The 27324-nt window shown below is 42.0% G+C and overlaps 1 protein-coding gene across 4 annotated transcripts; it reads right to left on the bottom strand.

Moving 5' to 3' along the window:
• Positions 1-297: 297 nt before the first annotated feature.
• Positions 298-27116, bottom strand: LOC115377789 (paired box protein Pax-2a-like). Of its 4 annotated transcripts, none has more exons than XM_030077802.1 (13): positions 26778-27116; positions 25304-25306; positions 24845-25010; positions 23782-23979; positions 19968-20047; positions 19731-19850; positions 13589-13610; positions 12363-12591; positions 10033-10147; positions 7737-7742; positions 2818-2919; positions 1052-1138; positions 298-719 (listed from the first exon to the last, which is right to left on the bottom strand). In XM_030077802.1, the coding sequence occupies exons 1-13, from the start codon at positions 26818-26820 to the stop codon at positions 598-600; spliced, it is 1293 nt and encodes a 430-aa protein (XP_029933662.1). In that variant the 5' UTR covers positions 26821-27116; the 3' UTR covers positions 298-597. The 4 variants fall into 4 exon arrangements, with proteins under 4 accessions (XP_029933662.1, XP_029933663.1, XP_029933665.1 ...); XM_030077805.1 differs by having other exon boundaries at positions 662-738; XM_030077803.1 differs by lacking the exon at positions 13589-13610 and having other exon boundaries at positions 12363-12538.
• Positions 27117-27324: the final 208 nt, after the last annotated feature.

Genomic DNA, 27324 nt, shown 5'->3' with positions numbered 1-27324 from the left:
AAAGCAATTGATTTTTTTCATGCTGAGTGTTTGGTTGGTTACTAGAAACTGTATGTTCACATGGTGAAAAAAAAAAAATAATAATAACTTTACCACAGCCTGTGCTGCTGCATGGATCTCACTGCTTTGCCGTTTGAGCAGAGTGGGAGTCAAATGGGAAAGAAAAGGCTGCTACACTTTAAGCTCAGGACAGATTCCTTGCTGAGATCCTTCCAAAAAAAAAAAAAAAGAAAAAGAAAAAGAAAAGAAAAGAAAAGAAGAAAAAAGAAAAAGAGGAATGTACAGTTCTGATGAAAATTGTACGCTGCTACAGGGAGAAATGAATTTCTGGATATTTTGATACTTTGTTTTCTTTCATTTTCTTTTTTTTTCTTCTTTTTTAACCACTGCAGTTACCACAGAAATATTGTGTATAGCATCTTTCAGTGTCTCTGATAATACAGCGAGTCTTGTGGATTTGAAGAGCTGGAGTTTGACTCTGAATGTCCAAAACTTGGAGGAGAGAAGTCGTCTGGAATCCCCAAACCATTAGTTTTTCATTGTGTGGGTTGGGAACATTTTATGTGCAGTTGCTCAGTGTCCAGTGGACCATGCCGCTCACACCGGGGCAATATGGAGGCTGAGGCCATGGTCCTGCAGGTTGATTTGGTTTCCATGGTAACTAGTGACGGTCATAGGCAGTGGCAGCAGTGGGAGGGGCGGAGCCTCTCGATGCGGCACTATAATAATAAGGGGAACCTGAAAGTTAACAGAAGAACGAGCCATTTGAAACAAAACAATATTTACTGCCATTTCCCAAATTAACACATGCAATTATGATGTTAAAGCCAAAGCTAATCCAAAGATTTATTTTACTAGTAAAAATAAGTAATAGAAATAACAGTAACACTACTAGTAATGGTAGTACTAGCTTCGTTACTAGTAATAATACAATTATTACCACTACTATTATTATGCTGTTGGCTTACACATTACCCCATAATTAACAGCTATTCTACTTGAAATGACTTTAATTTTAAAATATTCTCATCCAGCCTCCATTCATACTCACTTAGTAATGCTGGGTTGCTGAATCGCCATGCTTCATTGTAGGTTGTGTACTGCGGATGACTGTAGGGGTTCCCCGAAAACTCGCTCCCTGAAAAACAAAACAACAAATCAATTAGCATTTCAATGCGTCAAACCATTACCTTTTCACATGCAGTCATTTCTTGTCATTCAAACAGGATGCAATTTGAGGGGGAAAATGATAGTCATCTATGTGAGACCAGTCAAGCAAGTAATTTATTTCTTTTTCATTTCACTTAAGTTATGCAACACTGAACAATACAGGAAGCGACACTGAAGGCAGCTTTCCCTGTCCCATTTATGGATATCTACCCATTCTTCATCCACCACTATATTCCAAACCAGTCTAATAAATACCCAGTGGTATTAAACAGTTTCATGCATACATTTTTGATATGGTGCAATAAATCTCTCAACCTTTCTTGGAAGAGTTTTAGCATCTTCAATCTGAACCCCTCCACTCCGAGGTCTAATGTTTTGTGCGCCACAATTTCATTGCACGGGAAGTAACTTCGACCATGTCGGTGAGCATTGCTGTTAGTTCAACACGTTTCTTTCTTTTATGAGACAATAAAGGCTAGATTTTATATGAAGCTGGTGAGAAATGGCTTTGCTTTAACAGTGTTTTGCGCCTGTCACTAAATCTTAGTGGTTGTGTGTTGGATGAATGGGTTATAACACAAAACCACTAGCCATGGGATTAAGGCCCTCATCTTTTGCTTTGTGCCACATAAGAACAAATGGAAAATATAAGCATGTTTGACTTAACGTCCTGCCACACACATGATCTCTCCAACAATTTTATTAGTCAAATCCAAAGGCTGAAAAAAAAAAAACCATTGTGGCAAACAGACATTGCATTGCAACTACAGTGCTACTACAGCTCCATTTTTACTGAGAGCATTTGTAGAAGTATGAGAAACAAATGTCAAACGTCTATATAGTCTGGCGGTTCACAACTAAAAAAATAGAAGAAAAACAGGACGAAAAATGATGACGGCACTACATTTCAGAGAAAAGGGGGAATACCCAGGACTATAATGGGTTGTGTGATTGGTTAATGATATGCCAACACAGCTGCACACTTGATTGGTTTCCCTTTCTGCATGGGTTAATCACATCAAAGTAAAACACCGGACGTGATGTATGTTCAAAGTGAAGGCGGCGGGACGCTCGGGACGCGTGAAGGCAGCACCAAAACTGCATCCCTCAATTGTGGCTGGCAGTGAAACACAAGCCTGACCTCCTTGGAGAGATAGTGATTTGAATATTTACTGGGCTCTCATGCCTCTGCCTTTTGACCCTTAACTGTTTGCTGTGAACCTGAACTGCAGGTTAAGTAGAGGGGGAAAGGGATATGCTCTGGAGCGCAGAAGCTGGGGAGGGCCGGGGCAGCAGGGAGTGCTGTTTATCGACGGCCGGTGAGAACGGCCATGCAGGGAGATAATGAGCCAATAAGGCACGGAGGAAGGTAGGAAGGAAAAGGACGGTGGTGAGTGCAACTGTCCTCTCTCCTGTCTCTGATCACTTACTCAGCCTGTCTAATCCAATCATACACAGAGAGGTAATATAAGGATGTGTGTGCCTCTTACTCTACAGGTCAATATTCATTGCCTTCCTGTGCAATTTGGCGCCACAGTCTCTTTGCTGTGCTTCTTGGCTACGACACCTGTTCCTTTTGAGGGCAATGCCATCTGTTAGATAGACCTTAACGCTACTATATAACCAGTGAGGTCTTCTCTCACTTACCAGGAACCATTCCAGCGAGCGTGGAAGTTGGGTAGCTGCCCTGGCCTGTAGGGGGAACGTGAGGGGGATACCCAGGTAAGGTTGTGTTGGCCATATCTCGACCTGGAGACACAAAACAAAAACACATCATCACTGTTTTTGGCGTTCAAAGGCAAGATAGATGCAAAACCACCTGCTTGAAATATACAATATTGCCATCACAACACATTTGATAGACAGACCTATGCCATATACTGTGGACATTAGGGACTGGAATCGGCAGGGACCTCCTGATACATTACAATACACGACAACTGGATGTCAGTTTGATACGTATAGCGATTCTGTATGTACTGCAATTTTATATTAGGATTTCCAGGGATTTTAGGTGGAAAACTTTTTTTCCACCTCAAACAGAACATAAATAAACCTTAAGCACAAACAACATATTGATTCAGGATCAGCATGGAGATATAAAAATCGTCACGGAAAAAAAAAAAAAAAAATCACGCTTTGTAACTGAATCGATTTTGTTTCCCATCCCTAGTCAACATCATGACTCATCACCAAGGCAGTGAGCATGGCTGAATTTCACAGCACAGTTTTACAATCTTCACAGTCGTCGGCACTGTTCAAATGACGTGGCCTCATCGTGCTGTCTTTAGTGTCACAGAATGACCTAACCCTGCTAGCAAAAGCAGAGACCATGAGTCTGCCTCTCCAATAACTAAACCCAAAACAAGAAGACAGGCTACTGAGGGGAAGCAAATGAACTCTAGTTGCATAAATATGTCTCCTCATTACACCGTTCAAACAAGTCTAAATATAGCATCCTTTGCTGAACTCCATAAGCCTCCTCTCTTTTCCATTCGCTAGGGAAGAGTGTGGCTGTAAAGACCAAGCACACTGGCCCCTCTACAGAGCGTCACTCGGCTGGGTGCAGATGCTCCATATTCAGCTCTGTAATTGGGAGTGACGGTTGGGTGTCCTCCCTAGCCTACGGGACGTTTGGACTGCCGCACGTAGCCCCAATCTGGACAGGGCTGGGGTGGAAGAGGCCCCTGCCACATTGTCAGTGCTGAGGGCCACTTGCACTCAAAGGGGAAAATCATCTCCCAATAGAGCTTTAATGAGGAACTAGTGGCTATTATTCAGCATAACACCATAAAACACACTGTTGTGTTATTATAGCATGACAAGTTATCCACTGTTACTGGCATTAAAACCGGAGAATGTCAAGGTGAGGCAAAACCAGTTTTCTAAGCAAAGGAAATCTTTGAAGATCAACAATGAAACCAAAATGATAAAGCCGTCTTTTGGGTTCCTTCATGGAAAACTGCGAGTGACAAGAAGCAGCGGGACAATGTCACAGTTTTAGGTCCCTGCAACAGTCGGAGTCCTCCCCTGCCAAAGTGTTCATGAGCAAGACGCTGAACCATGACTCTGACCCCTCTGGTGAAACACATGCATGAATATTTGTCTCAGTGGGTTATGCGAAGAAAAACGGATTACGAGGTAGTGGGGTGAGCAAAAAAAAAAAAAAAAAAAAAAAAAAAAAACCCCTCAAAGATGAATGAATAAATATATGGTATGCCACTCTTTGGTATTCTTTTGCACATTGCTACAATGATCTCAAAATCCACAGCACTATCACTGTAGGTGCCGTTTACAAATGAAAGTATCCTGTTGAATATTGAAAAATATTGTCAATGCAGAAACTGCAGGCAAATTTAGCTATTGACTTTTTTAAATCCAATTCTTCCTGTACAGTATCACAACTTATTTGTTTAATTGAGAGGGAGGAAGTGAGCCCGCTGGATATTGAAGTACCTGCTAGTATAGGCTGGCAAGCGTACTGGCCGTAGCGGGGGCCGTGGGGCCCGGGGGTTTGAAAGGGCTGGTGCCTCTAATGAACAGGCAGGGTGGCTGGGCTCGAGGTCCACAAGGCCCAGGCCTGCCAGGGCGGAGGAGGAGGAGGAGGAGGAGGAGGAGGAGGAGGAGGGGTGGGGGTGAAAGGAGCCATGGAGGCCTCATATGGCTCTTGCTTAATGCAGGGTGAGGATGGATGGATGTAGGCTTCTGTCCCCATGGAGCGGAGATACATATAGATACAATATGCACATATACATACAGACACACACGCATGCATATCAATACTGTAGGTTATTATACTATGTGGAGAAACTGACGAACATCTCTATTTGTCACGAACGACGGCAAGACAAATGAAACGATTAAGACTTGTATAACTGCTCTCTATTATTTGCAAATGTCAGCGCTGAACACCGTATTGTGTGCGGCCCGGTAAGACGTGTCTTTTGGCTAAAGTGCTGAGACGGAGGGGCTGTGGCGTTAAGAGCTTTAGAGAGAAGAGTGAGGTCATGCTGGACCTTTCATTTATAATAAGAATTAGTTAGCCACAAGCCAGTGCACATAAGTCAAAGGGAGCCGTGGGAGTACTGTAGGTGGGGGGTCCAGCAGGGGTGGAGGCAATTGTGTGTGTGAATGTGTATGTGTGTGTGCACGTGTGTGTGTGTGTGTGTGTGTGTGTGTGTGTGTGTGTGTGTGTGTGTGCGTGTGCATGTGCATGCATACAGTGGTAGCCATCACAGAAGTGTCCCATCATGGATCGATCCAGGTTTTTCTGCATTAGCACAGCAGCAGCTGCAGACTTTCTTAAATACTAGAGGAGTAAAGCTAAATACTTTTATCCTATGGTTAGCTGGTTTCCACATGATTCTTTGTTGCAGACACAATAGCGCAATGGCCGCTGGTTCCCGGTATTTATTGGAGTCTGTCTTCAAAATATGTTGTGTACCACTAAACTGTAAAATCAAGTACTAAAACAGAGCTACATCACAAACATTAACCACAAAAACAAAGTTGCAAGATGGACTGATTTTTACTAAACTGCAAAGTCAGAAGTCCGTTTTTTTTTCACCTAGAAAGATGATAATACATATAACAGTTACAAAAAAAAAAAAAAAACATTTTCATGATAGTTAATTTTTTGCAATTTTTGGCTTTGGGAACTAGTAAAAAGTGAAGAGAGAAGTTAGAACTATAACTAATCATATTAACATACAAATATTCATTACATGAAGGTCTGACATGAAGCAAGCTGATTATGGACTGATTATTTCTTTAATTAAAATATAACAATGTTTTTTCTCAAGGGTTGAATCATATTATCCATTCAGACGTCATTACTACAAAATATTAGTAACCATTTATCTATTTGTGTTAAGTATTCGCTTTTTTTTAATAGTAGTTGTATATTCTTATATATACTCATATATATGCAGTTCTGGTATATTCAAAGATACAGTTGGCAGTCATTGCCAAGTCTGTTGTGACTGTTGCTTTATGTCCCCTTTAAAGCCCTCTTTCCGAGAGGCACTGGTTGGGAGAACTCTCTGTACAGCAATGATAGCCTCATTAGCTGCTTCCTAGCCATTGTTGTTTTACAACAGAGATGTGTGTCCACATTCTCATTAAAAGATGGACTTCTTTATATTGTCTGCTTCCACTGACAGTCCCCTTAGATTGAATGCCAGCAAATCAAGCTATTTATTTTCCCCTGCCCTCGTTTCCCTCCCTGCACAAATCAATTCAAAGATTTTTTGGTTTGCTGTTACAAAAGCCTGTTGATTTCCGTCTTAATTTGAGAAGCGGCTTGTAACAGGCGCTACTGAGTTAGGAATAGGGTAATAGTCCGTTTGTGGTAAGGCTTGAAATATATATTTTTTTGTTAAAGAAAAGCTTAAGCTGAAATGTTTGACACTGGTATTTTTGCAGGCCTTAGACAAAAAAAGTAAAAACCTCCAAATAAAGACAAAAAACAGCATGAAGTACCTCAGCAAAACACTAATTTCCTAGATGTTGACTGCATAGATTGACAAGAGCATCCCAGAGTTGAAACCTTTTCATCCCCCTAAAAAGCCCATCCTGTCAACATTTGATTACACTGTTGAAAGGCAAAGATTCATGAGTTTTTCTCAACCAAGAAAAAACGTGACAGGAAAATGAAAGTGTAGTCCTTGCATTTACATCAACTCAGTTTCTTAAAACACGAACAGAAAATCCGGGTGACCTTCTTTTTATTTGGCACAGGAACAAAGTCATTTGTGAATGACTCTTTTGCTTGCAAGAGTATTAAATTTAGCATGACAGGGACACCTTCATGTTTGCTACAACAACAACCAAAAATCTTTGACCTCCATTTTCTAGGCTATATGCAGAATGGAGCAATTTATCACAAGCCAAAAATCTCTGCACCCTAATTAATTACAACTAAGTAAAGAATGTTTGGAGAGCCAAATTGCTTTAATTCCCCAAACACCGGCTGAAAGTCATTCATTATCAAATGTGTGCTCAAAGGTTAGTTTGCTTTTGTGAAGACGAAATAAGCATTAATTTCAGAGCCTAGGCCTGATTTTCCCCTGTGGGAAGAGAGGCAAGTGGTTTGTCATTAGGCCACACATCACTGACGGCAGGTTCGCTGTCTGATCGTTGCTCGCTGCTCACTGCACAACGGCAGGTCTTGGTGCTCTGTGTGTAGTTCACACTGAGAGCACTCACTCCATTCGCTTAATTGAATCTTAAGTTGAGGAGTTTGGATGGCGGTCTTTGCCGGCCAAACTTTTGTTTCTAATGAATACTGCGGAGGGATAAAGACCAAGTGAGTGCACAGAAGCAGCTGCTTAAGGCCCTTCAAGAGGAGAAGTGTCATTGACACTGGGAGTTTAAGCCCTTGGAGACTCCCATTAACAGGCCCAGCAGGGAAGATGTTTAAAGAGTCTTCAGTATGTAGTCCCTCCGTAGAGATGTGTAAAACTCCCGTTGAATGCTCAAGGGAATTGGCTCGGTGTTCAGGGATGGCTCTAAGTCTGAAGTGCCATGAAGAAAACATGGCAGGGCTGACTAATTTCAGGAAATACCAGAAACTAACTGTAGAAATGGTGGACAATTGGCCGTATCAAAGCCATCTCTCTATTTATTTTTCAAAATACACAAAAAGTTCTGAGCTCCTCCTTCTGCTATTCATAAATTCACCCAAGGCTCACACTATTTGAATTTTAAGCAGTTTCAATGAACAAGAATAAGAAGCACTTGAGATGAAATCCATCTCTCGAAGGGAATTCATCAAAGAAATTACTTCCCATATCAACAATAGAAATTACCTCACAATATGCAATTGTCCTATCCACATATTCATGGAACCCTTTGGTGTTTTTTATGGGGTAAGGGGGACTATTTAGTGGGTAATACTGCATTAATGTGGAGGAGAGGGAGAGAAAAAAACTGTTTTAATGGAAGTGACTTCTTGCCTCTGAATTTCGATGATGTGCACAATGCCTTTAAATCCCTTTCTTATTTGAGCCTGCTTTGCAGGTACTTTTAAGCCTTAATAGGATAAGCAGAGGACACAAAAGATTTCTATCTCTCAAGCCTTTCAGTTCACTGAGAATCCCGATCTCTGGCAATGAGCACTTCATGAATCATTCATTTTTAATAGATTATGCAAATTCCAGGACATAAAATCAACAAGATCAATAACTGCGGGCATTTTAATTGGTGTTAGAAAACATTTTAAGGATGAACATAATCTCCAGTTCTTTCCCCCGTAAAGGCACAATTAATTTGAAATTGGATCTCAGCCTAAATGCTGTAGATAATTTACTACTTTTTGCATGGCTTAAAATTCCTCTAGTAGGCTTATCGCTGGCAAGTAAACTGTAATACTCAGCCATTAGAGAGACCACACACCTGAATATCACCTATTATCCACACAGCCACTGAGGGAAAGCCAAGCAGAGGAGCCACTAACCAAATACTAATTACCAACTGCAAGTCAAAGTGCTGTTTGTTCCATTAGTTTGACCTCTGCTACATTTTATTTCTCTGTCTCCAGTGAGATGTAGCAAGAGAAAGGGCATGGAGTAGGAGGGTGGGAAATTATAATTAAAACTCTTAATTGTTCATACAATAGCAAGCTGTGTAAGCGACGTACTTTTCATGTGTAAATACACACACCGTGCCACACTGATATATAATTCCAACTTTTTTCTTGTACATTTCACTTTGCACCTGTATAGAGTATATTAAAGGCGAGTAAGGCAAGCCCTCAGTGGCCCTGTCTGCAGAGACATGCACCATCTAAAACAGCCCAGGTGCAAACAAAGCCACCTGCCTGCAGTCAACTAGCAGAACCAGGCCTGCTTTCATAGGACCATCAGTGCACAAAGGACAAACACACACCTTTCTTCTCACGAGGCCTGCCTTACAGGGGAAATCTACCTCCCACATATTAATGAGAAAAGGGCCCTTTCTTTTCTCATAAGGCTGCTTGGCTATCATTTGAGAAGGGGGCTGCTGCAATTTTCAATCACCCTGTCCTCCCCCACGCAGAACTCGTTGCCTTTGATGGCTGCTGCATAATTATATGAATTTTAATAAAAGCTCTGTATATTAATCTCAGGCCCCCGACAGTAATCGTAAACTTTCAGTAAACTTAACCTTCTTCTTGGTAATAACATGGCAACAATGAAACAATATTTCAATTAGCCAGGCAGTCATTAACTCTGACAAGGAGAGTAGAAGAGAGGGAGAGAGAAGGAGGGAGAGAGATAGGAGGGAGAAATAAATGATCATAGTATTAGAGTTGGGTGGCAGAAATGCCAAAGCGTATTTACCAAGGCATATTACTGCTGGTTTTAGAAAGCACACACAAACTGCTTAGTCTCACAAGACTCCCAGCAAACAAATCACAAAGCGCAACACAACAGCGGAGAGGAAACGAGCAGTCACTCCTGGCGGCTTTGCAAGGCCTCGCCCTGATACACAGTCATAGCTGTGATGTGCTGACACCAGAGGTCCTTGTCCAGCAGTGACTGAACAGCTCGGTCGCCCCTCTCTCTTATCACCCTGCTTGCTCAGCAAATATACTAGACGGAAGACAGCTGCTAACATTACAGCTTTTACCACATCATCATTGTACCACCTTTTCAGCTCAGAGTCAAGCGGCATTAAAAAAGTCTTCACACTTAACTTTCTTTTGTTTTGCTTTTATTTTGAAATATTTCTCATGAATGCCAGGTAAAATTGCACAGCATGCCTATTGTTGTTTTTTTTTTTTTTTGTTCTTTTACTTTTACATTGTTCCAAACAGTAATCCCCTCAGCTGAAGCTGTGGCTTGGCAGCATAATGGCGTACTGTATGGCACTTGATCTTACCTACAGGGTAGCTTTGCGACACGCTGGGGCCCAGGTCTGGGTTGGCGCTAGAGGATAAACTGGGCTTGACTTCGTCCAGGCCGGAATTCAGGGCAGGGAGCGAGTACTCATTAGTCTGGGAAAAGGACAGTTGAATCATTACACAACCAAACAATACCTAGATGGAAATCCTCCCTTCTCTTCCTCCATTAAGCGCTCCACATAGGACTATGTGCGTATACATTTGTATGAGAGCATTGTGTGCATCTCTGTGAGTGTGTGTGTGTGTGTGTTGAAGCCGCAGGGTGGCAGTTCAAGCATATCATGAATGTATTTTGGTATTGTCTGAGAGGAAGTGGGATTTTGAGATGAGTGAAAAGCCAAGGCGTCAGCTGGCCCTTTGTGCTTGACTGCAGTCCTACCCCTGATCAGCCAAGGGAGAAAGCAGTTCTGCTTTGTTACAGGCACACCATGTGGCCCTGTTTGAGAGACGCCATTCACCTTTTTTTGCCTTTAATTTAGAGTCTAAACCACCTTTAAATTTCATTGCTTCTTATCGCTGAATAGAATCTCTTGTACAACTTGCACTTCTTGTTACCGTTTACAAATAAATGTCATGGATAATGCTTCCACTTCTTATGGTTAATCATGTTCTGTAAAACAAACCCTTTTTTTTTTTATTCAGCATAAAAATAATCTCCTCTAACATTGCTCAATACCCAGCTGTAACTAGATATTTTTTCCTCAATTGCTGCATTTCTTTTGTAAATCTGCTAAAGACAGTCGTGGCAGATGTTAGCAGGTTTTTTTTTAATGAGATGAGACTTCCGGAGTCTCAGTGTTGACAATGTTTGTCCAAAGCCCAGTGTGTGTCTGAGTGGCTCAGTGGGCTGCGCTCCCACAGGGGACGCCTGTGACCCCACTCTTGTCTGCCACTATCACCGATAAACTCTAATTGTCTGCTACAACTGTTCGCTGGCACAATGTCGGATGTTTTCCTCTATTCTTGAGGGCTTCAGACGCCAAACAGACGTTTTATCATGCAGATAAAGGGCAGGAGGGGGAAAGCTGAAAAGATAGATTTGAAAAGGATGACCAAATGGCTAGCAGAAGTGTGGGAGGGGTGAATCCATTGAGTTTTGCATCTCCAGAATGGGTTTTTAATGCCTCGCTACAGAACCCAGACACTAGCTAATAGGGCCACATTTTCCAGAGGAGAAAAAAAAGTGAGGGACCCATGAAAGGGAAAGTGCTCTGATTAATATTGCATTAAATTAAAGCTGATTTTTCTGGACTGTTCCTGGCCTCCTTTTTTTTTTCCTACTGGCCCCCTTTTTTAGTCCTACCCTTTTCCCTCTGCCTTTTAATACTCCCTCTGACGGTCTTTGTGATTGCAAGTCATTTCCAATTCGTTTTGGTATTGATCTTCCAGTAGAAATCAGTTTTGTAATTAGCTGCAAATTAGGCCCTCTTCTGGAGGTGAGGCCTGTCCCACTGATTTATCACCTGCGTAATTCGCCCCGATTGGAGAGAAATTAAAATGAACTCAATTAGGCGATTGCTTTTGCTTTATGGGTCCGACTTGTAGTTTCATGGGAGAAATTAATAGTCTCTTGTTGTTTAATAGTATAATGAAAGTAAATAAAGGTTATCCATTGTAATAAGCCCAGAGCTTTTAATAAGAAGTGGTACATATAAGGTTTCTGGCTGTCGTTTTTTCGTGGGGGTGGCTGCTCTCCAAATGCCTCTTAATTTTTGAAATCATGATGGATAGGTGCTGGTGAGTGTGGTTTAATACTAGAAAGAGCAGCAGTAGTGAGTAGCAAAACTGTTTTTTGCACTAGTATGAGGGCTTTCTGCAGTGTTTGCAATGCATATATCCATTTTGCAGACACATCTTAGGATAAAAGCAGCTTTTGTGCACTGCTTGAGTTACTACACATCAAGATGTGACACAGAATCAGGAAAGAAATGAGAGCAGGGCAGAAAAAAATAGGTGAATAACACAGCAAAAATGAAGAAAAATCTAGGTATTGATTAATTTCATGTTGCCTTACTGTTATTCTCAATTATAGGGGATACAAGGAATGTGTTTTTCATCACAAAATCAATACTGTGTGGGTGTTTTCCTGGTGATCCCTCCAGCATTATACATGCTGCTTTGTAATCCAGTGAAATTACTGGCTGACCGTCTCACACGTTTGTTCATTTAGCTTTCTTTTCTGGGTATGTCTCTGGATTGCTTGAGACAAAAATGAGCATTTTCACTGATATCGGTGGCATACTGCATTCACAATTAGGATGTATGAATGTAAACAAAGGAGGAACTGGCGAGTTGCAGTGCTACTGACCTGTTCTGGTTTGATATGCTCCGATGTTGGGAAGACGTCAGGGTACGATGGGCGCTCAAAGACCCGGTCCAAAGCTTCCAGCTGCTGCTGAGTGAAGGCATCTGCCCTCAGGTGTTTCCGTAAACTCTCCACACTACCCTGAGAATCACTGTTTGGGCCAGAACCATCTGAACCATCTACAAGAAGAAAGAGCAACAATCGAGATACTGACCCTGAAAGCTGGCCTTTACTTCAAGCTATGCACTTTATATTCTCCTCATGGCTTTCCTGTACCCTCACTGTGGGGGTCTGAGGAGGATAGAGAGGAATGGAGTGCAGATTCAGTTCGCTTTTTTAACTTAATGGCTATGGTGAGCCACTGGCTACAGTGCATCACACAAGCTTTTCCTTGCCCGGGAACCTGCGCCCCCCCACAGTATTAACACCATCATGATGTGAAAGCCCCGTGGTAATTGATGGATTACCATCGCTTGCAAATATATACATGTTGTGGCAACCATGTATACTAATGAAAGCGGCAGCTAGCCTATTATACTGCCTTTTTATTCCAGGCAGAGGATTTGCTCTTTTTTTTCTTTTCTTTTTTCCCTACACCCCCTCCTCCAACCTCTACCTCTACCTCCACCCCCCCCAAGCCTTCTCGCGTTCACAGAAATCAAGAGCAGTGTTTTAAAAGCACAATTTCCCTTTCACAATTTAATACTGCTTTCATTCTCTGTGAGTACGGTTCCATTTGGCAACAGCGACGGAGGACAAGAGGCTGAATAAAATTGTACAGTCTAGTTCAATCATCTCTCCCAGGGACAGGCTCTCCAAACACAGGCATTTTCTCCTGACTCCTGACCTGATTACCCCACTGTTGGGAGAAGGATGCCTTAGCTTTTCCCTTTGTCACTTGTGCGCAATGCTTTAAAGCCTTTACAGACCACCCCACCCGAACCACCCTCCCTTCCTACCTCCCTCCCTCCCTTTCACCCAGTCTTACCCCCAGTCCTTTACCTACACCCCCACCTTTCCTGGCTGCAGTGGCTGCATCTGTAGGTCTCCTCCCCGGATCCCAGAAAGCCTCAGCTCCCTTACAAATCTGTCATTCTAAATTTGCGGCAGATTATGTTCTCTCCTCAGTGGGAGAGTGGTGATATATGATATGCAAGGCCCCTATTGATTGCCTGATCTGGTGGCAAGAGGGAGCTGAAATGAACTTGAAATGAACATCATGCCTCAACTCATTGTGCGTATAATACTCTACTTAATCCCACATTTTTCTCTGCCATGGAATTCAATTGATCAATCATGTCTCTGTGATAGTACCATTTGGGAGGGTTATTGCCATTCTATTCTACTGCTTGACCTTTTTTCACAGGCTGAGGCCAGAGGATGAACCTGACTCCCATGAAGAACTAAACGTAAAGGAGCTATAAAAGAGACTTGGGAGTGTGTGGCCACGCACATGCCAGTGTCAGTGTGTACTTGTGCGCGTAAGCCCGTGCGATTGGCTGTGTATTAGATGTTCAGTTTCAGTGTGTATGGATAAATGCAAAGATTCCCTGCAACAAAATAGCTGCAGGTTTGCAAACAGCTGTTTATAACTATGACAGTTTTTGATTGCACAAATTATTGGGCTTGCTTACACATTTTGTATGATCAGTTGCATGGTTTAGTGCGATTGATGCTCTGCCAAAAATAAAAAAAAAAAATAAAATAAAAACAATTGTGCTGTATATTTCTGAACAGTTTCTCATTAATACACTGAGGCAACAATTTCCTTAAGCCTTAAAAATGTGCAAAAAATTTGACCATATACAATACCAATGACATAATCCTAATTGGCCAAGAAGATTGTTATGCAAAGGACCGTGCCAACGATTTTGCATGCATGTACAAATTGTATACTTCATTTTTCTGTAAATCTTTTCCCAAAGCAAGTCATATTGAAAGTCATATTTTAGAACTTTTGCACCTTTTATCCAGCCATTGGTTTCCATTCATTCAACTACGATATGAAAATGAAACTCTCCTCACACCAGTACGCCAGCACCGTAATAAACTCGTCCATATTAGTTTTCTGAAAAGCAGCAGCACTGTTGTGTTTTGATGACTTGAAAATAGGCAGAGTGAAATGCTTCCTGCGCCAGAAAACATTTCCCAGGGAAACATTTCCTATCCACACTGAATTATTTGTTCCATGGTTTATGAGTGGAGATGACTTTGTTATCTCCAGCAGCAGGACATTATAATGTGGGTGTTTCAACCAAAAACTCAAATCTTAAAATTGAGGGATTTTGATTATATGTTGTGAAATCTTTAGTACCCCTGCATGATTTACAAAATTGTTTGTTGCAATGTAAAATGTGGGTCAACTGTGGTAAAACCATGAGCCAAACATTCAAATTCACTGGTGTGGTCCAGTAATGTTGACTTTGAACACTGAAAATGTTTTATTGCCTGCTAATGGTTTTAGCGAATTTGTGCCTTGGCTACATTCCTGACATTTGAACATTATATTATGACCACGTGTTTGAACAGGAAAGTTTTCGGGGACAGCCACAACGAGGGCCCTCACCTATAACTGCTGTTTACCACTTTATCAAACTCAATTGTTGGCCTTGGTACCAAAGCAAACAGAGTCATTAATTACTTTCCATCAGCCGACTTGAACAGCAAGCATGATCAATACCTTCCAATTTGTCATTCACCACTATGGAATACACTTCCCACACACAAGACAAACCATCACAGGTCAACCTACACACTCTTCCTCCTACTCAAATTAAGCAGACAGTCCCAATTGCCCTCCTTGCTACTACGCCCATTACATTTGCCATTTCCCAAATGCTGCACCTATGACATTCTGCAAGAGCTATATTTTGGTGGTGAAGGGTTTTGTGACATTTAGAGCATTTAGAGCATGCAGCCATGTAATTATGCGTTCTTTAGTTACATAAATCAATTTTATGTATCCTTAATATGGTTAAGCACTTTATATCATACAGCCTGGACAAGAAACTAGACACCCACTGACTGACATATGCTATTCTCACCCGATCTCTGGTGATTTTGACATCTCCGAATCTGGCCATTATGCAACAGCGATGATAATCTTTGACCACGGTGGCTTTGTCGGTGTGTTACGCGGTTGTCCTGTGCTGTGGTGGTTTATTGATCATCGCTAGAGTTGAGTGTATTCATCTTGACATCAGTCTGTATTAACACTCCGGTAACGAGGGAGCAGCCTCTATCAGATCAGATAACCAGCTCTATAAAGCAGAGTCCTCTCTGCGGGTTTGGCACCCAAAGGTCACGACCCCTAGCAGGAGGCTTAGCCAACGCAATTCTGTGGCTAAGGAGTGAGACTGACTGACTGCCTGCCAAACAAAACAGAATAATTAACATTGGGCATATGAATGAAGAGCAGGTTGGGTATTGCTAGGTTTGAGTAATAAGTTTCCCAAAGTATTGACTTGAGTGGACAGAATGAATCCTTTCAGAATAAAAGTTACACCTCTTTGCAGACCACAAAATTGCGGCTCCATGCTCTTGTTAGAGGCACAGGGAGGTGTGCTGGCACCTCGAGGTCACGAAAGCCCCTCTCAAATGAATGAGCTTATTCCTTTCGTCTGCTCCTTGTTTAAATAACATGTCAACGTACATACGCTCTTGTTCCCTTAACGCATTGTTATGTATTTTGCTGTAATACACCTCCATAATTTCCCGCCTGGTTCAATTCGTGCCTAAATGAAATCAAATTAACGCTCGTTTGCATCAAATTGGAAGAACTCAGACACATTTTTCTAATTGAATGTTTTGATTATGTAAACAAAACCCAAATTCTGTCATCGGGAATGTAATACGTTCTGCACGCTCAGCCTCAGACACCAAAACAAGGATAAGGATTTGAGATGACTAGCGAGATTCAGACAGTATGGAGAGGCGGTAACATGGCTTACTGTAGCCCATTAATTTGCTGTGATGTTCTGGAGGTTTTTAAAGGCTTTATTAATCTAATTTGGGGGTGCAGTTAGGTGCTGCCTGCCTGACATTTTGCTCTGAACTGAGTTCCTGTGTTGGTTCTCCCTCTCCCCCAAAACAGATGCTGTAACACAGAGCAGGGTGTGATGCTGGCCTGCTCCATCACTCATCTCTACTCACTGCTCAGTCCTCATGACGCTCAGAGAGGAGAAATAATTAATTCGACAGCTACTGAAGCACAGAATCGCATTCATCCTGACTGCCACTGGCTATTGTTGTTGGCTTTTGAAATATATGATGATCGTCTTATCATGAAATTTCTCTCTTGGTATTTCTCTCATAAATCAAGAAGAAAGCCCGACACAAAGCAGAAAGCTTTTCGAATGGCTCAAATTAAGAATCGGCTACAATTCCGATTATGCAATTTGTAGCTGATTCTGAAAGGATGTATGATACGACTTTGAAAGACCGGACACACTCCATGGACTGTCTTTCTCTCCACTGGCCACTGCATGTTCTCAAGCAACCTCCAAGCTGCCTCTTATGTCATTTAGGCTTTTTCTAGCTTTGCGAAATATTCACTAATAACACAATTTTGAATAAGGCAAATAATAGCAAATATATACTAAAATGAATTTGTGCTATGGTATATATTCCTCCCTATCTTTGAAAATCTTCCTATTTCACCCAATTCCTTCACTGGCACAAGAGAAGCACCTTAAGCTATTTCCTTTGTCTGTTCTGAACCCTACAGTGTCAGAAACGGGGGGGTGGTGGGGTTGGGATGGGGGTTGGTGAAGGGGGTGGGGTGGGGGGGGGTGGGGGGGGGTTCTTGGATGTTAATCTGTGAGGTAATAGCTTTTCTCTGCAGAATTGCAAATTCTCATATATGTCACTTCGTAAAGTGTGCGGACAGCCATGGTCACCGAAGATACCATCTCGAGGGGTCTCTCTCTCTCTCTCTCTCTCTCTCTCTCTTTCTCCCCGGCTCCATTGGCAACAATAGCTGCCAAGTGTAACATGCTACTTTTAATTTGCAATAACACGTGACAATAGCAGATTAATGGGTCTTATGACACCTGTGTCCCTGAAGCTCCTCTTGCCGAGACCCAGTGTACATAACGTGTGTCACACTACATTATCTCTACATCCCTCCTGTAATGGGGACCTTTTTTTAAGGGCACTGCTGACTTGGAACTTAGGAGCTGTCTGCCCAGTTGGCAGAGAGCCACGGCACTGCCTAAAACAAATACTCCGGGCTACACAGCCAATCCATTTCACTGTAGCTGTGCTGCACACTGCCCTCCCTCCTCTCCCCTCCTTTCCTTCCCTTTCCCTTTCCCTTCGCTCATTTTTGTTCATGTTTTCAGCCCTTGATAATGACTGCTTGTGCCATAATCATCATGAGGCTTACCAAGTTAAATAGGGCTCAGGCATTCTCAAGCTACTGTGCTGTGGGGAAATTTAATCCAGGCATTAACTGACTATAGACTACTGCCTACTGAGCGATGCAAAATGAGTCTGAATAACAAACAAGACAATCCTGAAACACAGACTTCAGCTCGGAAAAAAAAAAGGTTCCACCATGAGCCGAAAATTACTGTAAAACATCACGACGGTTAGCCCTAATGTACAATTGCAGAATGTTGCTTGCATCAAAGCTGTTCCAGAGAAGCACTCGATGTATCATTTGCAACATCCTGCAAAAAAGAGGGATGCTTGCTGTCGTTTGGTGAGGTGCACTTTAAGAGTAGATAGCAATAGGACAGTGCTATCTAGAGGGTGGCATGGTATGCAATATACTATTCTTACAAACTGTGGCTGGAGGCGAGACATTGTTTTTGAAGCACTGTTTTGATGCTGTGTGTGTGCGGCCAAGGCCTGGGGTTTATGTTTGGGAAAGATAAAGTATCTCCGACCATGTGGTCCCAGGTTCCAACCAGCCAAAGAGGTTGAGAGAGTATATAAGAACCACAGCTACCCCCACCCTCGCCACAAGTCTTACTCTGACGCAAACACACATACACATACATGCGCGCGCGCACACACACACACACATGCACACACACACACACAGCTTTCTTCTCTTTCATCGTAATGCTGGCCGAGCACCTAAATCACAGAAATGGCAGCACATCAGGGGAATCATTTGAGACTGAATAGCCATAGAAACATGGGGCTGTCACCTAGAAGACCTCCACAAAACAGGCAAGCTCTCTCTCTCTGTCTCTCTCTCTCTCACACATACCTTATTCCCTTCCATGCCCTTTAATACCTCTTTGCCCTTCAGTAGCAATCTGCATAGAAATGTGTGCATTCTATCATTCGGTGACTAGACATTACACCCTGGCTAATATGAGAGGTCCTAGAATGACTGAAAATGAACTCTTGGAAAATACCAGACGTTTGCATTATGCCTCGCGATTGCATCTCTTACGGGGGAAAGACTTGATTATGTCATTTGCCATGTCCACGTCATGCTGGTTTTTATATCTTTGCCAGGAAATCTACCTCTGACAGGTCATTAGTCATCCCTCTCTCCCTGCACACACATAAAACATCAATTCCACTCAATATCCCACAAACCCTGCGCTTCTCACAAATGCCAGAACAAAGAAAACGCTATGTAAACTGCTGGCGCGCCCTGATTAGCTCTCATTCCAAAGCACCGCAGAAATAAGGCACTCATTCCCCTACCCTGTTTGAGATAACTGCCCCTTTTTCAGCAACCACGCCGTCCCTCCATGCCACGCACGCCTCGTAACATGGCAGGGCTGCGAGTGCATCTGTTTAGCTATTCTCATCAGCTGCTTATGTATTGACATTAAGGAAGCCTATTGCTTACAGAACCAATAATGTATATCGCCTCAGGCCCCTCGTATCCACTAACCTTCTACTTCAGCAGCACAAGTGGAGGCACTTTTGTGGAAAAGAGCCTTCCGTGGAGGTAGTGCTTTCTTGACTGACCTGGGTGGTTGGCTACATCATCTTGACATGTAATTATCTAAAGCCCCTTAATCACTTCCATAAAGATTAATTGCAGGAGACAACAGCGGAGGTCGTGTCTTCAAATCAAAAGACTCCTTGCCAGATTGACACACCGGTATAACACAGTTCAGATTTAAGTGTTTTGTGAGGTTCATCTTCTGGAGCAAGAACACATTTTAATGCTCTAGTTGCAAGGTCACTGAGGTGGTTTTACAGTACAGTTGCAAACAATGCAGTTTCAAATTAAAGTGGAAATATTCCATCTGTTCGCCTACATTTTTTGCATGATCTTAGATGTATACACCACTAGTGTCTAATCATGCACAATGCAAAAAAAAAAAAAAAAAAAAATCAATAAATAAAATCAATAAAAATCTAAAATAAAAAATAAAAAATGCCTCTTTCTCTTACCGTCATCTCTTTTCCTCTTTTCACCATTTGATCGTGGGATACCCAGAATTCCATTGATGGAGTAGGATCCAACCGGGTCGTTGGAGGCGCTTGTCACAGGCGGAGAGGCTGTGCTTGGTACTGGGAAAAAGAAATAAAAAATATAACATCTAGCTTGACTTAAACATTAATATGTTGCACGTATTTGCTGCTATTCCATTTAATCATTCTGTCAGATGGCTTTATGGTGGTTTTTACCGATAGTGTGGCCCGGCGTTGACAGGGACGTCCCATCTGGAGATGGATGGAAAGGCTGCTGGACTTTTGTTCGGATGATCCTGCATAACAAGGAAGAGCACATGTCACCAGTGCTTTTGTCACACTGATTTTTTTTTTCCACTGAGGATTTGAAGATTTCCGGCGCCAATTTGAATGAACCGTTGGGTCACAGCGATTTGGGCCCCATGACGGAGAGATTACCAATATCACGCTGCGCATTCAGAACAGTATGTATGATTAAGATATCAAAGACAACTCTTTCATAACAAGGGATCCAGCCAGCGGTTGGTGGGCTCTACCTTTTGTAAAGGTGAGATATCGAGAAAAGTCTTCATTGCACTTTTGGTCTGAGTGATCTTGCAAACAAAGCATGAAATCACATCAATTCACCTCAATGATCAGCTTCACTGACTCTACCTGGCCCACACTAATCAGCTCTCCCTCTCTCCCTCCCTTCTCCTCTCGCTCTCTCCCACTATATGGAGGGCTTTCACAGGGCTATCTGAGACCACTGGCCCTTTGCTTCCCAGATCAAACATCTCTGTAGAACCAGCAGCCCCAAGTGCCAATGCGGATGAGGTTGTATTGATCGGGGCTTGGGGAGAAAAAGTTGGGGATTAGTCACACGGGCAAACAGATGCAAATAGAAAGCTATAAATTATATGTGACAGGAAAGCAATAGTTCCTTATTGCCTTGCACAAGCTTACGCCAGCATTAGATTCCTTTAATCTGAATGGCACTTGGGGAGAAAGGGAGCTGTCACAATAATTTGTAAACTTTAAAACTATTCATCATGTATGACACAGGAGCTATTTTAGAGCACAAGCAAAAGAGGTCGGGTAAGGACTGGCGCTTAAAACCCTGACTGTGGTTTTGGTTTATTTCTGAGCAGCTTTGATTCTTTTTTCTATTATTCTTGCCTCATTCCTTAGATTGAAAATAAGTACATGTTCCCCTCTGGTTTTGAACCAGAAATCAACACAAAGATCGCGCCACCCAGATTAGAATTTTAAACCAGAAATACTTTCCTCTTGTTGTTCTCATCCTCAGACGTCTTCCATGCTATGCAGAGATACATCAGATGATCTGGATATTGATATTATTGTGGGTGCCGCAGGGGTTTGGGGGAATATATCCAACACTGTCAAAACTCTCCTGGGAGGCAAAGCTACCTAACAACAAGGCTTTCCAGAGACTACATATTGATGTTTTAATTTTTTTCACTTCTCTCCATAACAGTTATTCGACCCCTTGACTTGTGCGCTACATAAATTCAAAGACTTTATTTGGTATCCATGTTCTTGATATTGAATAAGCAATTTGGGAGAATGAATTAATGACTTGGCTGTTGCAGAAAATCCCCTGAAGAAATATTAAAATTGCTTTACTTCTGAATCAATACTATTGAGCGCCATTGAGGACCTTTTTTTATGTCTACTAGCAGGGTTGCGTTACTTGTTGGTAATACCTTGTGGTGGCCCAGACACACAGTACAACACTATCTCTGTAGCATTTAATAATGCATGCAGGGGAAAGGTGTTTAAATAGAGCATCGTCTTTTGTCAACAGTCCTGAGGTCAGACTGTCTGCCACAGAAACCCACTACTGGCCCCAGTCAGAGCCATCCATCTGGAAAAGGCTTTGGCTCTGGTCTTTACCTTTATCTGAATTGTCTTTTGCTGGGAAAAACCCCTCTGTGTTCACTCGTGTGAGAGACGAGCCCCATTTAAGCATCTGGAGTAAAAACTTCTCTCTGGTCATTACCTAGTCATTTATTTTGCTGTTGTGAACTGCAACAACCTCACTGGCTCTAATGTTTCTTTAAACAAATACAACTTGAGGTGCTTTCAGCTGATGTAAAGCCAAGCCTGTGAGGGAATTAAGCACTAAGGACATTTTCATTGATTTTTTTGGTGGACTACTCCTTTAGAAATTCAAGCATGTATTGAAATATTTAGCTGGAGCTAAATCGAAACAAATATGTTGGCGTCATGTGTGTGTGTGTGTGTGGCTTTTATTGTGGGCCCCATTGTGTGTGCTTATGTGTGTGTGTGTGTGTGTGTGTGTGTGTGTGTGTGTGTGTGGTTAAAAATGTGGTGAGAATGATAAAAGTTACACATTGAGATCTTACATTTCTTTTGCTAAAAAGCCTCCTTCACCACGGGAAAATATTCAGCATTATGCAATAATAGGAAATTCAGAGCAGCTCTCACATTTTGGCTAATAGAATTACAGTTCTTTGTATGCACAATTTAATTTCCTACATAAACAAAGACACATAAGGTTCCCCAGTCCAAAATAGCGAGCTTTAATTAGAATTGAAAAACTTTATAGGGGTCTTTTAATGATATTAATGTACATTTTGAATTTATCACATACATGTGTCTGAACCTCCTTAAATGGGGCTTTTTAAGCAACCACGAAGCATGAAATGAATTTTCTTCAGCCTTTCTCTATTTAAAAGATGTCTTGTGTGAAGCTGTCCATGCTCTCCCATCAGCTCATTAAAATGTAATGCTGATGCTGGCTCTATGGAACAGTGCCTCTTAACCAAAGTTCATCACCGGGGATCTCTGGCAGGGGGGGCTGGCGGGTGGGGGTGCATGGGAGGGGAGGGGGGTCCTGCTCCCTCCATTTTTTTTTTTTTTTTTTTTTTTGTCTTGCTCCTGTATAGCTGCCATTCCCAAACTACTGGTGTTTGCTCATTTCTTTGGGAAATGATGGACGTATTGCACCCAGCATGGGCCCAAGACTTCAAAAACTTTGATAGTTTTAAAGGCAGATATGCTTTTCCTAGTTAATAATTAGCAAGGCTCCATGTTAGAGTATATAGGGATTTGCGTGGCTATTTTCGTGCATTTTGAAAATAGAAATCTTCACTTTTTTGCCATCATCGCCATTTTAAAACGTTAAAATGTTTTAAGTAATATGAAAAGGCAATATATTTCCTCAGGTTTTTATCGGGAATGATACCTATGGGTAAATATGAAGTGATCATTTTGATTTAACTTTACACACACATGCACACATGCAAAAAAAAAATGAATTAAAGGCTTCATGAGCGCCTGAGAGGAAGCGTTTTTCGTCGCACTGCAGCACTTTTATTATTATTGTTATTATTATTATTTGAGGTATTTATTTATTTATTTATTTTTCATCATTTTATTTTTTCCTTTTTATTTATTAATTTAATTTTAGGTCAGACCTTCACTAGCTAACTCTCAAGCTATATTGTTCAACAAACCCAGGCCACTTCTTTTAAAAATCCCGCAGAAAAAAAGCAGCATGTTCCCCTCTCTAGCCTGTTCAACCCCGCACATTAGATGTGCTAAAGAAAATTGGCCTGCTTTATAGCGCCACGGGATCTGGTCACCGAATATTGATCGGTTTTCATCTCGACAGATTCACTCAGTCCTGGATGTACTGCTGATTGTTGAGGGAGTTTGGTCTGAAAGATTGAATTGCACCTCTGAGACAACCCTTAGGTCTGGGCAGCAAAAAGTTGGTCAAACAATATTCTGCTGTGGGTGGTGCAGTTAGCAGAGACAAATGATTTGCAATTTGTTGCCTCCGACCCCTTCATTAAAGCAGCCGCTTGGTGGACCAATCCAATTTTCAGCCGAATAAATAAATTTGAATATCCAAATAGCGGCTGTTAAAACTGCACGACACGGCTTTCAATTAGTGCATTTGTCCATTTAATTTTTTTTTTTTTTTTTTGCCACAATAGTTATTTACGGGTCAGTGCATCTCCGAGGTTTTACGGGTGAATTTCAGTGAAATGTCCCTTACCTGTTAATTGATGAGACGCTGGGAACAGTGTCGTTGTCGCAGACGCCCTCTGCCAGCAGCCTGTCTCTGATCTCCCAGGCGAACATGGTGGGGTTTTGTCTCTTGTAGTCTGCTATTTTATCCACAACCTTTGGAGTGGCCACTTTTGGTTTAGACCCCCCAATCACTCCTGGTTTTATACTGCCAGTCTCGTAGTATCTGCAAACGATCATAACACACATAAAAATAACATATTCAACGAGAGTGCAATAATTGGCGCACTTTTCGGTAAGGCGATTATTGTTATATTTATATCCAAATGGCACGCATTGCATTAGCCTATTATTATTATTTATATTGTTATTCCAAATTATGCGCTGAGTCTTCCTATATTCAAACAGTGAACCATCTCCACGGGAAAGTACCCATTAGGACGGTATCAAACTTTATTTTCCTCACCAGTACATAAACTTTGGTGCTTATGCCGCAGTGACGTTGACCAGTCCCCAGTTGCTTAAAATAATCAGGACTACCTTAAAACACATAATTATATTTTTGGGGGAAATCATAAATACTGTGCATATTGTCATGAATACAGATGCCTGGTCTTTACAGCTCAGTCGTAATTGAATAAATAGTTCCTCAGTGTTTTTATTCCAGAGGCAAACTTGGATATAATGAGGTGGAGTGTGAACCCACCTACAATCGTTTCAGCTTTTTTTTTGGCTGCGGAATAACGCTTACTCGTCTTTTTTGGCTCACACAAATATTTGAGATACATTTATTTATAGTAAACATAGTAACTCCCATCAAGCTGATGTTAAATTACACGAGGAGAAGGTCCTTGAGGATGGAAGGAAAGCATAAATCAACTCTTCTCTGTGAGCGCAAATGTTTTTTTGTTTTTTTTTTTAATGTATTTTTTTATATTGGCTCTCGTTTGCCTTATTATGTTCAGATCACCGCCTGGAGGTCACATGCTTTATTCCCCCCTGCACCAGCACCACTTCCACAGGCACCGTGCGCGTCCTGTGCGCGCTTCAGGCCGGGCACTGCGTGCTCTCGGGGCGGCTGCCGGCCTTACCTGCCCAGGATCTTGCTGACGCAGCCGTGGCTGACCCGCAGCTGTCTGGAGATGTCGCAGGGCCGGACGCCCTGGTGGGCCAGCTCCACTATCCTCTGCCTCACCACGTCGGGGAGGGGTCTGCCGTTCACAAACACCCCGCCGAGCTGGTTCACACCTCCGTGCCCTACGTGGGATACAACAGCAGCAGCGCACACAGAGAACCATAACATTACATACAGTCTGTTAACATGGGCGTCCTGTACGTATATGGAGAGGTGTGGAGCTTGTTTCTGCTTCTCAGATGATTTTTATTCATACATTTTTACTCATTATATAATAAAGAAGAAATTTCACTCAATAAAATCCATAATACAGCAGAACCCGTTTGTTGCTATATAGAAAGGTCTCTACTCAAATGCCTCTATTATTCCATGAAAAATCTTTTAGGAATAAATGAAACGCCACATACAACAGTACCTGCTTTCTTAATTCTGATGAGGTCGTATTTATTTATTTAGATTATTTATTTATTTATTACTTTATTTTACAAAAAGAGTGGGTTGTTTACCACTACACTAACCAAACAGCCCTTCAAGAAACTCACTTCCTCTGTGTGAGGCTGGTGACCTGCGTCTTATAATTTCTCAGCACTGGCCAGATAATTTCCAGCCAGGCACCATTCACTGCAGAAAATGTAGTAGATATCACGGCAAGTTTTGGTGGCAAATGATATTAGACCAAACAGGGATGGGATTTTGTAAGACATATAATAATAACACTGGACATCTCTGGCCTGACTGATGTGCGCATGTTCTCTCTCTATTTTTTTTTTTTTTTTTATCAAAAAGTATATAAGTGGATTTTGAGAGCATATTGAACTATGAATGGGTCTATTTGTATGAGTACCTACTTTATTGTTTTAGACAACATAGGCTAATTTATTTCCAGCTTCAGTGTTTTTTTTTACTGAAACATAACATTAAAATAATTTCAAAATGAAAAGGGCAATATTCTTTGGTAGAAAACTACAAATTATGCAATATGCCTATTATGGTTTTGTATTTATCAGACTATATGCCTTTTTATTACAGCCTATAAATTCAACCTATAGCCTACATAAGCATCGATGGGCCTGCATCATGACAAAAGAATATATATATTTTTAAATGTTGGTGTTAATGAGACTAATAGTTAAAAGTCTCTCAGTCAAAACACAGCGTTTGCATTTTCTCTGCAAGTTCGCGGCTCAAGCTGGCTATTAAGTTGCGACCTCTTTCATTTTCCTTGCACGCGGTAATTGTAAATAATTGAACGAGCTTTGATTACTCATATTACATATTATTTGGTAAATGAAGAGCCCATCAATTATTCACATACATTCCCTAAATTACAAGTAAACAAAAAACGGCCTTGACACGCAGACCACGCAGCTTGCTGGTATTTGAAATAGCCTAATAGTAAATTTGTTCCTAATGTGTCGTGACTACTGCCTATCCGGTGTGCGTGCTCACTTTACGGTAAATGATGAGAGCTACACGGGCTACTGTAAAGTACAGAGCACCTGCCAACGCATGTTCTTTGTTTACTTTCACAAGTTGAAATTCTGCTAATGCCTGCTGTTGGTGGCGGAGGGTTGTGCTCAGTTATGATATGACAGAGAGCGTGGCTACCAGCAGCTTAGCAGGAAACAGGCAGACAAAATGCGTAAAGTGTGAAACGTGAGAGAGATATTCCAGCAGCGGGCCTCCTCCTTCATGTTTTGCTCTGCTAGCCTGCACGTCTGGAAGTAGCGTGTAACTTGTTTTAACGCGCCAACATGCGCGTTTGTGCCGAGAGCCTCGCTGTGTTATCCGCTACAGGCCTTTGTAATATTACTGTGCCACGAAGCCCACTGTATTATCCACTTGCATGCACGCTGCATCATCTCACAAACTCAGGTTATGCTACTTACGGTGCATCGCTGTAAAGGGGTCTGCTTTGCAGTGAATATCCATTGGATAGCAAAGGAAAGACAGATAATCAACTGAAGTCGCCGTTTCGCCTTCCTATCAAGGATAAAAAATGTGAAGAAAAAAGATGATTCTACTGTGTGGAGGGACTTGGTTTGCCCCCCCCCAACTTAAACAACCGATCGGATGGCAACTTCTTCCAAAAGTTGCCTTTCTTTTCTTTAACAGTCCGGTCCGGGAGCGGAGGTTTGGCAGGTGCGCAACATGACCGAGTGTTTGTTTCAGTAATACGACCTGTGTTTATCGGTATTTTTCAAAGCCCGGGGTGATGAGAGGTAATTCTCAGAGCATGTCAACGAACAGAGCACGTTTAAGAAATGAAACGCTCAGGTCCAGCGTGCAGGGCTGTGTATCTCCTCAATCCCGGTGGCCTTGATTTACGCATCAAAACGGCGGAGGAACATAGACACACATCGGGTTTCCCTTTTGCTCTACAATAGGATGCGTTAGGCTGGATCTTTGGGTTGGGAATGAAGCCTCTCTCTGTGT

The sequence above is a fragment of the Myripristis murdjan genome, chromosome 19 (genome assembly GCF_902150065.1).
Source record: "Myripristis murdjan chromosome 19, fMyrMur1.1, whole genome shotgun sequence".
Taxonomy (NCBI): domain Eukaryota; kingdom Metazoa; phylum Chordata; class Actinopteri; order Holocentriformes; family Holocentridae; genus Myripristis; species Myripristis murdjan.
This window is presented reverse-complemented; position numbering and strand designations above follow the sequence as displayed.

Excerpts from the sequence above, each read along its gene's own strand:
- LOC115377789 (XM_030077802.1), bottom strand. The coding sequence starts at position 26,820 with ATGGATATTCACTGCAAAGCAGACCCCTTTACAGCGATGCACC. Across the intron at positions 19,851-19,967 it reads AACGCCGGGCCACACTATCG|TACCAAGCACAGCCTCTCCG; the intron begins GTAAAAACCACC and ends TCTTTTTCCCAG. Across the intron at positions 1,139-2,817 it reads GCTCGCTGGAATGGTTCCTG|GGAGCGAGTTTTCGGGGAAC; the intron begins GTAAGTGAGAGA and ends TTTGTTTTTCAG.